General features: G+C 39.7%; 1 protein-coding gene across 1 annotated transcript; it reads left to right on the top strand.

The window, feature by feature from the left end:
* Positions 1-5,247: 5,247 nt before the first annotated feature.
* On the top strand, positions 5,248-13,429 carry ucmaa (upper zone of growth plate and cartilage matrix associated a). Its single transcript, XM_031735691.2, has 5 exons — positions 5,248-5,404; positions 6,738-6,797; positions 6,881-6,973; positions 9,678-9,776; positions 12,906-13,429. Exons 1-5 carry the CDS (start codon positions 5,347-5,349, stop codon positions 12,992-12,994), a joined length of 399 nt encoding a protein of 132 aa, XP_031591551.1. The 5' UTR covers positions 5,248-5,346; the 3' UTR covers positions 12,995-13,429.
* Positions 13,430-13,851: the final 422 nt, after the last annotated feature.

Here is a 13,851-nt window from a genome sequence, read left to right as displayed (position 1 = left end):
ATGTGGTATATGCATATGCATATATATAACCCATATTTACACATGCAAACACATGCTGCGTATGCATCTGTAACTATGTGTTTCTTGCACAGGGGTTCTGACTTCTGGATCATTTTCTGTTTAATGTTTTCTGAGTAGGACTGCTGAGTTTCCTTCAGAGGAAATTTCAGATCACAAACACTCCAGGGTAAAATCTGCAGAGACCAATTTAAATTGCAACTCTAAATTTAAAGAGGAACTATAATTCTCATTTCAAACTCCACATGTTCATTCTTCGACCCTGTTGCAGTACACTCACGTGTTTCACAGCCAAATTCATGTACCTGAGGCAAGGATATTAGAGATATTTGTTTTTGTTGACATCATACAGAGCCAATAAATAGGAAAAAGGAACATTAAGCAGTGTGAACTCTGAGCTTTTTATTTGGCCTTGTTTTGTATATCCACAATTCCCAAAAACAATGCAACGACTTGTGGATCTCATAAATCCATATTTTATTCACAGTAGTACACAAAAAATATATTAAATATTTAAAATGAGACAGTCATGATGGGTAAAAGGAACATTTTAGAGAGGCAGAGTTTCTGTTTCTGTTTATACAGCGCCAAATCACAACAACAGTCACTTCAGTCAGCTTTATATTGTAACGTAAAGGACCTACAATAATATAGAGAAAACCTTAGCACCAAGTAATAACCCCATTGGTTATTACTTGGTGAGAGTGGGGAGGGAAACAGTAGATCATGGGAATCCCCCAACAGGTTAAGCCATAACTAAGAGAGGAGTCAGGGCCACCTGATCCAGCTCTACCCAACGGTAAGTTTTTACCACAGTTTTAAGCCTAATTTTTAAAGTAAAGAGGGTGTCCGTCTCCTGAATCTAAACTAAGAGCTGGTTCCACGGAAGAAGGGCTGAAAGATTCTGCCTCCCATTCTACTTTTCAGTAGTCTCAGTAGCCTGGCTTACTACAAGTAAGCCAGCAGTATGAGAGCAAAGTGCTCTATTTGCGTGATACGCTACTATGAGGTCTGTACGAAAAGAAGGGGCATGATTATTTAAGACCTTGTATGTGACGAGCAGGACTTTAAATTTGATTCTGGGTTTAACAGGGAGCCAATGAAGAGAAGCCAATAAAAGAGAAATATACTCTCTCTTTCTAGTGTCAGTACTCTTTCTGCAGCATTTTGGATCAGATGAAACCTTTTCAGGAAGTTTTTAGGACATCCTGATAATAATGAATTACAGTAGTCCACCCTAGAAGTAATAAACACATGAACAAATGTTTCTGTTTCTTTACTCCAAGACGGGATGTTTCTAGTTTTATAGATACTACACAAATGGAAGAAAGCAGTCCTACATATTTGTTTAATTTGCACATTGAAGGACATATTCTGGTCAAAAACAACTCAAAGATTCCTCACAGTGTTACTAGAGAACCTAATTTTCCAGGTCTTTATGTCTTTAAGACATTCCTGCAGTTTAAGAGCAGAGGTAACCCCAAGGTACTATTCAACACCATTAGTGATATTGTTGCTCCTGCTCCACCTGCCCAATTTCATCAAATGAAGATTGTGAAAAATTTCTTTCTTTCTTCGTTGAAAAAGTCAGTAATGTGAGGAACAATATCTCTCCTTCTGTGTCTCTCTTGTCTGCTCCAACTCAAGCTAGGCCTGTAATTTTAGAAAGACTTTTATCTGTGTCCTTACCAGAGCTGGTCAAATTAGTTAATTCGATGAAAGAATCCTCCTGCTTTCTTGATATTTTATCTGGATCTTTCAGTCTATTGGTCCCCGTGTGCTCACAATTATCAATACCTCACTGGTTTCTGGTCAGGTCCCTGTTTATTGTAAGAATGCTGTTATTCACCCACTGTTAAAAAAACCTAAGCTTGATGCTTCTCTTCTCAGTAGCTACAGACCGATTTCAAAATTACCGTTCATTGCTAAGATTTTAGAAAAGGTTGTGGCTAAGCAGCTTATAGCTGTTCTAGATTAATACAGCATTCTGGATAAATTCCAATCTGGCTTTCATAGAGCTCACTCTACTGAAACTACACTTCTTAGAGTCTCCAACGACATTTTGATGAGATGTGATGTAGGAGAATGCTCCGTTCTGTTGATGTTGGGCCTGACCGCCGCCTTTGATACTGTGGACCATCATATTCTTCTAGATAGGCTGAGACACTGGGTGGGTATATCAGGGGCTGCTTTGGACTGGTTTGAATCCTATTTGCATGAACGATCCTTTTCTGTGGCTACCTCTAAGTAAAGTTCCTCTTCTACTTTTCTTGCCTATGGTGTGCCACAAGGTTCAGTTTTGGGGCCTTTATTGTTCTTGCTGTATTTACTTCCTCTTCAACACTTATTGAGCACTTATAAGGATATTTCGTATCACTGCTATGCAGATGATAATCAGTTATATATCTCCTTTAAGCCCCAAGATGTTTCCAAGCTACAGATTTTGCATAAGTGCATAGACTCCATTAGAGGTTGGATGCCTGGAAACTTTCTTCAACTAAATGAGGAGAAGACTGAAGTCCTTGTTTGTGCTCCTAAAAATTTTGTACCTAGTGTTATGGAAAACTTGGGTCCACTTGCTACATTTGCCAAACCGTCTATCAGGAACCTTGGTGTTACTATTGACTCAGCTCTGACTTTGGATGCTCATGTAAAATCTCTGGTTCGCTCCTGTTTTTATCACTTGAGAAACATTGCTAAGCTGAGTCCCATTGTATCGCGCTCCGAATTAGAAATTGTCATTCATGCATTTGTTTCATCTCGTCTGGATTATTGTAATTCTTTGTTTACTTGTTTATGTAAAGCCTCTTTGGAGCATCTGCAAGTTGTTCAGAACGCTGCTGCAAAGCTTCTGACGAAGTCCTCCAAGTATTCCCATGTCACACCCCTGCTGATTCAGCTGCACTGGCTCCCCGTTAAATTCAGAATCCACTTTAAGCTTTTGACCTTGACTTTCAGGGCTCTGCATGGACAAGCACCAACATATATAAGTGAATTTTTACATCCATACATTCCCAGCAGGTCCCTGAGGTCATGTGATCAGGGCTTGCTGGTTGTCCAACACACGAGGCTGAAAACAAAAGGCGACAGAGCTTTTGTAACTGTGGCCCCCAGATTGTGGAACTCTCTCACTTTGAGCCTGAGATCTGTGGACTCCGTGGTTGCTTTTAAAAAACAGATAAAAACTCATCTTTTTAAACTTGCTTTTGGTTGATTTTTATTTTTAGGTTTTAGCTTCTGTGAAGCACTTTATGATTTATATCTTGAAAGGTGCTATATAAATAAAATTTTACTTACTTTACTTTTACTTACTTACTTTAACTAATTGGTGTGTATTATCTGGCTTCATGGATAGACAGAGTTGGGTGTCATCTGCATAGTATTGAAAATGTATGTTATCCCGTCTGATGATATTGTCTAATGGAAGCATGTATAATGTAAACAGAATTGGTCCTAACACTGAACCCTGTGGAACTCCGTAATTAACCTTAGTGTGCGAAGAGGACTCTCCATTTACATGAACAAATTGGAGTATATTAGTTATATATCATTCAAACCACTGCAGCGCATACCTACAGCATGCTCTAATCACTGTAATAAAATATTTTGGTCAGCAGTATTGTCCTAGCAGGACAAGCACAAAGATGACTCAACTATCAAAGGCTATAAGAAGATCATTTATAACCTTCACTAAGGCTGTTTCTGTACTGTGATGCATTCTGAAACCTGAATGAAACTCTTGAAATAAACCATTCCTCTGCAGTACATAGAACATGCAGTACATAGAAAGAGAAAAATGCACAGTGTGTGGTTTCTTAAGACAACAGCTATAAAGGTATTTATGAGATGTTTAAAAAAAAAAAAAAAGTCTATTATGCTTTATTTCATATGATTTATAGAAAATTTCAGTATTTACTTTTTGCTACAAGCTCCTTAAACTGCAAACACACTTATCTGTAGGAAAAGCAGAGGCTGTATGAACTCATCCACCTAGAGAAACAAAGGGCCATTGACGTCCAGGATGAGTTTTGATGCCCACATTCACGAATGTTAGGGCTCCAATGAATCTAAAATAAGGCCTGGATTGGGCTCAGTTGTGGCTCAAAGCATGAAGCTGTTTAAGGTAAAGGATATTCCTATGGAACAAAGTGCAGTTTGTGTTTCTGGCTCCCAGTTTTATTATTTAACATCTTCCAGCAGTCACAAGAGCAGCAGTAGCTGGTTTTCTCTGGTTTTTCCTCGGGTTATGTTCCATCCCAACTCCCTCTTTGAATTAGAAACAGAAGCAGAAAGTCATCACTGCCTTGCAAAATGCATTTTGACTGTAAAACCCTAGAAAACTGTGAAGTGATGAGGACTCACTTCACACACTTTAATCAGTGGTATTAGATTTACACTGAGTCAGATGATTTTTTTTTCCTAATGTGAAAGTAGTTGTTTGCCAAATGTACATACATTGAGCAAAAACACCAGAGGTTCTACTGATGTATGCAACAGTTTAGCATATTTTTGATTTCTGCAGCTGTGGTGCAGTTTAGCCTTCCTGCTGCCATCAACCTTGTTTCTAACCACAGCAGGCAGTTAGCTGCAGAAATTAAAAGCCCATAGTACACTGAACCTCAGACAAAGTTAGCAGTTACCAGCTCCTTCATGAGATTGAAAAATCAGTATGTGCTGCAAGCAACACAAAGTGGGCAAAACAGAAGTAGGTTTCATAATTTAATTCAGAGATTAAAAAGGATTTACCCACAAAATGCAAGGACTGAATATGCATTATGTGCAGGGCAAAAAAGATTCAGGCACTTCAGAAACTTGGATTGTTGTCCATCGGGAAGGCTTGTGATTGGTTCCTGCAGGTTGACGTGTCTTAAATAACTGTCTTCAGTGAGGAGAAAGTTGCCTCCTGCAGCAGATCTGTGCTTTAATGTGCAAAAATGCCAACTATATTAAAAACCCCGTGCAAAGGGTATGAGGAGTTTAGTTCAGTTTTAAATGCAAAGGATGGTCACATCAAAAAGGATTATGATTTTAATTTTGTATTAAAAGTAGTTTTTAATCTTGATTTCTATTCAGCTGTCCTCCTCAGTTCATCACTCCTCTTTCCCTCCTTGTTTTCTCTGTCATCTCCTCCCCTGGGGAACTGAAATTCCAGCATCTTCCCTCCCTCTGTAAAGCTTCACCTCCTCCTTTCTCCTCCCACTCTCTTCCTCCCTCCACACCTCTCTCTCATCTTCCACCATTCCCTGCTTCATCCTTCTATCCTCACTCACTTGAACTCTTTTAGGTGTGCTGTGAAGTCCAGTGGAGCTTCTGCCTTTTACCTTCAAGATGTCCTGGGCTCGAGTCTTTGTCCTGTCTGTTCTCACCACCCTCTTTGTCATTACCTGTGAGTACCTTGTCTTGGTAGGTGGGGAAAAGAGTGGGGGGAGTGGAAGAGTAACTTTTGGATTCAACATCTTCTTCAGGAGAGAAAAAACAAGAGTAGCTTTGAGGGTACAAAGCACTGATGCATTGTGTTGGGTTGACTGGGGAACAATTTCAAAATATTAAAAATATATTTTTTCATGTGTTTTTAATTTTTTTTTAATTTAAATTTTTTTTTTTTCCCAGTTGGGACAGGCAAGTATGTAAGGTTAAATGCTTGGGTTTGGCACCCAAGGTAAAAAAAAAGAAAAAAAGTTGTGAGTTGTGTTGACACAGTGAGGCATGAGTGTTGGAGACCAATCACTGAAAAATGGGGTGTAGCTTAGATGATTATAATGAGAAACTAATCTAATCTGAAGCAAGCTACACTAAATTACAGCGCAGAGGAAGACATGACAAATTTGTGAAATGGAATTTTGATTCAAAATCTACATAGTTTGTTTTTTTACACTCAGTGCTGCTCAAATCTGCCTCATGTAAACACTTATATTTTTTTTATATGTCAGGTCCTTCGTTATTTTGGTGCCCCTGGCTATCCACCAGTAAGCTTTTGTTCAAGGAGTACTCACAGTGGAGGGGCTGTATTTGAAGCTGTATTTAAAGATTTTCAGTTAAAGGCGTAGAGAATGAAAAGCTCTTCCACATGAAGTGAAGTGAAATTTTACATTTTATGTATATATATTATATATTTTTTTGTTATTGTTATATTTTAATTTTGGCCCCTTTGGGATTAATAAGGTGACAGTTGTGGCCCATATAATCTTCCATATATTAATGAAGACTGAATTTCAAGTTTGTTTGACCTCATTTTAAAAAGACGAAACCTGAACTATAAGGAGAAGCTACATCCTTGACACTGAGATTAGAGTGTACAGCACAATATCCTGGTAATGATGTTAATATTATACACCTACACCTATTATGCACCTTTTTACTGGAATACAGTGTGTGGAGAGAAGATGTAATAACTAACAAGCCAGTCATGCAAAATGAAGAGATAAATGTTTTATACATTTTTGTACAATTATGGTTCAGACTCACTCTCTACTACACTTGTATTTTGGGTGCAATCTATTTGTGTGAAAAAGACAAAAGACACAAAAAACAGTTGTTAAGTTAGCAATTTGGCTAAAATTAGCCCTCCCCTACCCCCAAATTTTCTATATATATTATAATTATTATATTGTGAATTCCTCTAGCCATGTTGTATACATCTGATAGTGTAAAAACCTTAAATTGGATGGAAAGACCACAGTGCACAGTTTTAATGAGATAAAATATTTTTTCACCTTTAGTTTTCAGCTTGGTGGAAGGTGCAGCAGTACGGGATGACTCAAAAGCATCAGATGCTAAAGGTATGACTTTTTATCCTTCAAGCTACTTCCATTCTTTACATTTCTCCTCATGCAGCTGTGAACTTATGACCTCTGACCTTTAGGTGCTGCACAGCAAGTTTTTATGCCCGAGTCAGACGCCTCCAACTTTTTCAAACGCCGCAACCGGCGCTCAGTCCAATACTACGAGTTCCTAGGTATGCTGCACACCATATATTTTACACATCCACTTTAAAACAAAGGCTAGCCACCAAGACGAAATTGTTTAGGGCTGTCTGCATGTTGTTTTGTAGTCATTTTGGAGGAAGAATGGCTATTTCTGAAAAGCTGAAGAATTGACTGCCTTTGCGCTGTTTGGCTGGTGTGGTCTGGGAGTGGGGAGTGTGTTGATTTATATTCAGTGCTACATGTGGTTTAGCTCTCCTCAGCCCTGCTTGAGTCGCTGATGTGGCCACACTCAATTATGGCGTGTTCGGCCTTCCATAGAAATTCTTTGTGTGGCTGTTGGCTTATTCGTTTGTGGTTGGGATCGGAGATGACACAGTTTGTTTTGGCTGCAAGCTGGGACACTTAAAGAGAGTTGTACAAACTCAGGCAGGTGTTCCATGCAGAAGCATCTTTCAAATCTGCGTCTCTCACACACACACACACACACACACACACACACACACACACACACACACACACACACACACACACACACACACACACACACACACACACACACAAACTGGAGGCTGCAGAAGGAGTCACAGGGTACTCTGGAGCAGGCTCATTTTCTAAGTTTCTTGGTACAGTAAGCCCATTCTTTCATTCCGAGCATCTGTACAATAAACATTATCCACACACCTTAAAACTAACTAAACACACACACACACACACACACACACACACACACACACACACACACACACACACACACACACACACACACACACACACAGGCTCTGAAACCATCAGTCCAACCCAGAAGTTTTTCTTTGTTGATTTATATGTTTTATACTGGAAAAAACTATCAGAGAAGTATGCATGTCCCTAGGCAGACCTCCAGAGACAGGCTGTTTTTCATGACACTTTTTCCCACCCATCGGAGCAGTAACAGACAAACAACCTTTTCTTGGAAAAAAGGTTGATACTGTTCCTTGCCAGGTTAGTCAATTTCAACCCTAGTCAGCTATGTGTGTGTAAAGGTGGATGCACAACAACCAATTACAGAGGAAAGAATTTAGTCTCTGTGCTCAAAGTTATTTAAAAGGCAAAAATTTATTGTTTTATGTATATTTCCAACAGATGTTGGATGACTGCTTAACCTACTATGACAAGAGCAGCTGTCTGTAGCATTCTACTATTCTTTTCCCTTTCCCCAAGTTTGCATACTACAGTCTTTTGATTGCCACATAACTTTAGCTCTGTTTGCAGCAGAAGGAGACAAAGACACTGCAGCTGCACCAGCAGCTCTGATGGCATACACATGTGGAGAAGTTGCTTTGGTCAAAATGTTATCATCAGCATACATCTGTACCATAGCTGCAAACAGCTTTGCAAACTAAATTCGCCTTCCACTTCAGCTCCCTGCATAGATTTTCTACAGGACTGATGTCTGGAGACTGGCTAGGCCACTCCTTGACCTTAATGTGCTTCTTCTTTAGCTTTGTTGTCTTAGTGGTATGTTTTTCATGCTGGAATACCCAGCCATGACCCATCTTCATTTTTCTGGCTGAGGGAAGAAGATTCTTATCCAAGATTTTACTGTACATGGCCCCATCCATTGGCACCTCAATGCAGTGTCATGTACTCTTAGCAGGAAAACCCCAAAGCATAATGTTTCCACCTCTGTGGTTGACTGTTGGGATGGTGTTTTTTAGGTCATACTAAGCATTTTCCCACTCACAGATATGGCAGGTTGAGTTAATGCCAAAGAGCTTGATATTGCTTTCATCTGACCACAGCACTTTTCCCAAAACCTTCTCTGAAAAATTTTGCCAGATGTTCACTGGCAAACTTAAGAAGGGCCTGTATCTGTACCTTCTTGAGCTGGGCGCACTGCAAGATTTCAGTCCATTATGGTGTGGTGTGTTACCAATGGTGTTTTTAGTGACTGGTCCCAACTGCCTTTAGATCTTTTGGAAGCTCCCCCATATAGTTTTACGCTGATCCACAAACTTTCTAATGATCATCTTCACCCAATGTAGGTTTTTGCATGGAGCTCCAGACCAATAGTGACTGATGGCCATTTATATTTCGTCCATCTCCAAATAATCACACAAACAGTTGTCACCTTTTTATCAAGCTTCTTGCTGATAGTCTTAGCTCATTCCAGCCTTTTGCAGGTCTATGTCCTTTGACAGCTCTTTGGTCTTGCATGTATTGGTGGAAAAGGAATTGATTCTGTGGACAGGTGTAATTGATTGACTGATTGTGGTCTATTTGGCAAATGGGGAAGCAGCAGCCAATCGGTGTCTCTCCATTAAAATGGAACTGCAAAAAATTTAGAGTCTGTTCATTTCTTCTTAAGTGAGAAAACTTACAAATTCAGCAAGGCATCAAATATTATTATTATTTCCCCACTGCAAGTATGATTGACCTACAGGCCCTATATATGGATTAGAAGGAGGATTAGAAGTCATGTCTAATCCAGAAAGAGTATACCCTGTACCTGCACCTGGGATAATGTTCACACAATATTTTAGATGTTTATCCCAATTAGAAGGCAAATAATGGAATAAAATGATTTATCAGACGTGGTTAAAAAAAGAAAGGTTAGAGTAGAATCAGACCATGGAAGGAAAAACTACTAAAACAATTTTGAACATGTGAAAAAATACAACCTTCGCCTGCTTCTAGTTCTGCTGGGTGTTGACTATTTTGTGAGTAAATAACTTCTCTTCCCATCACCAACAGCTGAGCAGAGGGTGAAAATGGCAGCTGATGAGCGCAGGAGGGAGTACAATGAGGAACAAAGGAACGAATACGAGAACTATGTTGAGGAGGACAGAGATGGTAAGACCTGAATTCACCTGGTTTCTTTTAGGCAAGTTCCTATGTTCTCCGATTTAACACCATGAAACAAAAATTAAGTTATGACATCTGGCGATTCTATGAGTCCTACTATTAGATACGTTCCCTCAAGTCTACATTTTGCTGAGAATACACAATAGCACATAAAATTAGGAAATACACAGCAGGGGAAAACATTTTCCTATTATCCTATTTGTAGCGCTAATGAAAACAGGAAAGGAATTTTCAATTAAATGCCAAATGCTTACTTGAAGTCTTTGTTTCTGTGTGCTGAAGGTGACATCATCAAAACACCTCAAATAGAAAAAAAAAAAGCAAGAAAAGGACAAATAATCATGAATCATTGTCACTGACTGAACAGAAATAGTAATAGAAACATCAATCTGCTTTGAGACCCCTAATGAAGCACTAGAACAGAAAAGATAGGCGATACTGCGACAGCCAACTTGAGCTCACTCTTACAGGAAACTGACAATTACTTGAATGTCAGTCACCATGAGAGGCCTCAGTCGAGACCACACTGAGGGACAAAGATTAAGTTTGGATCTTCTGGCACCCACGAGCCATTGAACCACAGCACAGTGCCTGAGACTCCACACGAAATCAAAGTGTCTATTTGTGGTTGATCCCAAGCTGACAATCTTCCCTGTGGTCGTCTGTCACTTGTGATATAGCTGCAGTCACAGTTTCTAAACTAAGAACTGCTAACCATAAAGATGGGACTGGGTTTTATTTGCAAGAGACGGTGTTTGCATGGTTTGGGTCAACAAGTTCTAAAGATAAACAAGGTCTCAACCGAATGCCAACACAGAATTCGTATTTTCATGTCTCGGTCCATTTTTATCACTTTATGCTGCATTTCACATCAAGTTGGTGAACCATAAAGAATGGAAAAAATATTGTGATACCAAACTTTGAATAACACCTGAATTACTCTGAAGTGAGCATCCACATTGATTCTTGGTTTCTACCCCTCAGCCTTAAAAAGCCTGATTGTGTATTGTCCCCCATATCTTAAAAGATCTTCCAAAGCTCTGTGTTTTTTGGATGTTGGCTGCCTCTTTTTCCATTTACTGTCAAGATGATCCCACACTGCTTCATTATTGTCAAGGTCTGAGCTCTGGGAAGGCCAGTTATGATTGATTGTGTTCCACCATGTAAAATGCAGCCGCAGACCATGACTCTGCCGCAGGGTTTTAATAGTTTTGCAATTTTCATTAGTCCATCCATCCATCCTCATCCGCTTTATCCGAGATCGGGTCGCGGGGGCAGCAGCCTAAGCAGAGAAGCCCAGACCTCCCTCTCCCCAGCCACCTCCTCCAGCTCATCCGGGGGAACACCAAGGCGTTCCCAGGCCAGCTGAGAGATATAATCTCTCCAGCGCGTCCTGGGTCTGCCCCGGGGCCTCCTCCCGGTGGGACATGCCCGGAACACCTCACCCAGGAGGCGCCCAGGGGGCATCCTTGTCAGATGCCCGAACCACCTCAACTGGCTCCTTTCGATTTTCATTAGTTTTTATTTTTATTTCGTTTTAACTTCAGATTTTCAATTTTATATTAGTTTTAATTAGTTTTTACCAATTGTTTGCTAGTTTAGTTTTTATTTTTTGGAAAATCCTTAGTTTCAGTTTAGTTTTGATTAGTTTCAGTTATAGTTTTAGTTGTGTTTGCAATAAAGTGTAACAAAATCCCAGTTTCATCATATCAGTCATTGTCTTCTGCTTATCCTTGGGTATGTTGCTATTCCAGCTACCATACCCTGCACCCTGGACAGGTCGCCTGTCTGTCGCAGGGCTAACACGCAGAGACAGACAACTCACGTTGCCATCTATGGGTTCTTTAAATAAATAAATAAAGGCAGATGAACAACCATTGATACCAGGCAACTATAAAATGTATATCTTGGCCCCAATGAGACTATTAACTCCTGCAGCACCGGGTGTTAAGGCAATTGACTCACACAGTTATGCAGATATAGCTAGGTTAGCCTTCTTGTGTGAGCTTTTCAATTGCACTTTAAGGTTTGTGGGATTTTTTTCCTTTTAGAAATGTCCCTCATAATTTGTCTCTTTCCACTACAAGACACTTGCTTTATCCAAAACACAGCTACAAGACACTTGCTTTATCCAAAACACAGTCATATTCAAAGTAATCCCAAATTGGAAGCTGGTGCTTTCTCCAGACTTTTCCTGACATGATTCTGCGCGTGGACGGAGCACCAACACAGACAACTCGACTAACGTACTTGTCACCTGCTGGCATAATGAGACACAGCAAGAAAAAAACCTGGAAACTAAACTTAATTTTCACCCTTGACTATTGTATGACACGCACACATCTACGAAAACTAAACGCATTTTTGCTATAAATTCAGTTAATTTTAGTTAGTTTTGTGAACACTCATTACAGTTTTAGTTAGTTTTCCTTTTTTTGTTTTTATTTTTATTTCCGTTAACGAAAATGTTTTTTCACTTCTAGTTTTCGTTATTTCGTTAGTTTTCGTTAACGATAATAACCTTGCTCTGCCGCCATCGTCTTTTACAAATGACTGTTACATATCTCTCCTGACGACAGTTCAATTTGGTTTCATTTATATAGCACCAAATCACAGCATCAATCACCTTAAGGTGCCTTATATTATAAGTTAAAGACCCTACAACAATAGAAAGAAATGCCAACAATCAAACAACCCCGTAGGAGTAAGCACTTGGTGACAGTGGGAAGGAAAAACCCCCTTTTAACAGGAAGAACCCTCCATCAGAGTTTGGGCTCAGAGAGGAGATCCATGTTCCGCAACAGTTGTCAGTCTAAATTCTAGAGACCTGTTGCCTCTGATTTTTTCACTCCTGTTGTTATGTATTCCTTTCATCAGTCTCTTCCTTCCCCAACACTCATGTCAGGCAACAACGTTCCCTATTGTTTTATGGTATCAATCGCTAGTTTTAAACTTAGCATCATTTTTGATTTCGTAAACTACAGTAGAGCAGGAATACAACGTGTTTATGTATACTGTGATGTCAAAGTGGCTTGAAACATCTTTTACATACAGTTTGTTACATGCTTGCTTAATGCATTTCCTTAATTATGATTTTCTTTCTTTTTCCATCCACAGAGGTTAATGAGAGATCAAGGGAGACAAATGAGCAGTTTCGTGAGTTTCATTACGATGGTCTCTCTCCTCGCTACTACTGGTTCCACTAAGCATCCTCAATCACAGAGAGTTGGGCAAAACCAGCTCTCACTGCCACAACCTTTACCCCGTACTGAAGGTGACAGCCCGACTCTGTCTGAGCGCAAGTCGTTTCTGTATTTGGCCAACTTTAATCTACATCTTTTTCTCAGCCTTATTTCTGTATATAACCTAAAGAGTGCAATATGTCTTCATTGTTAAACTGTAAAGATCAATTTTTGTATTGTTGGGCAGAAATTTTGCATGCTTTTTTTAAATTTTGTTTTTTATATGTACATTGAAGCTATATAATGTCATTTCAGGCTGATGTGCTGTATTAGCGGCAAGGAACCAACCTTTTATACACAAGTGGTTTTGCCAGATAAGGGTTGTAGCTTAATTTTTTCCAACAAACTGTCCTTCATATCCAAGTCACAATGACAAATAAAGATGAATTTCCAATGATGTGCTTTGCCTCACACTTCCACTATCTGGTATTTTGAGTGTTAATTAAAGGGAGGGAGGCGGTTTGGAATGAAAGATGAGGTGAGCTGCAGAAATCATCAGCCTGAAATGGATCCCACATTCCAGAGTGGAAATATTAGACACAAAGTGCTCAGTGAAGAGAGAACGGGGGAAAAACAAGCAGCGACAGGATAGCGAGCAAAAATAAAAGCCTCACAATGATGTGGCATGGCACTCTGCACTTGCTAATCACACAGCTTCAACCCCAGAAAAGCTTATTTTATCTATATACTGTGATTCCACCTCAGACCTTTAAAACCATGTGGATTGGCTCAAAGACTTGAGTGAGCGCCACCTGGCTCCGGCTGGCACCAACACATGGAGTATGTTAGAGGGTGTTTGTGTGCCAATAAAGGAGATCACA

Source organism: Oreochromis aureus, linkage group 17 (assembly GCF_013358895.1).
Source record: "Oreochromis aureus strain Israel breed Guangdong linkage group 17, ZZ_aureus, whole genome shotgun sequence".
Taxonomy (NCBI): domain Eukaryota; kingdom Metazoa; phylum Chordata; class Actinopteri; order Cichliformes; family Cichlidae; genus Oreochromis; species Oreochromis aureus.
The sequence above is the reverse complement of the archived record's forward strand: the minus strand, read 5'-3'. Positions and strand labels throughout refer to the sequence as shown.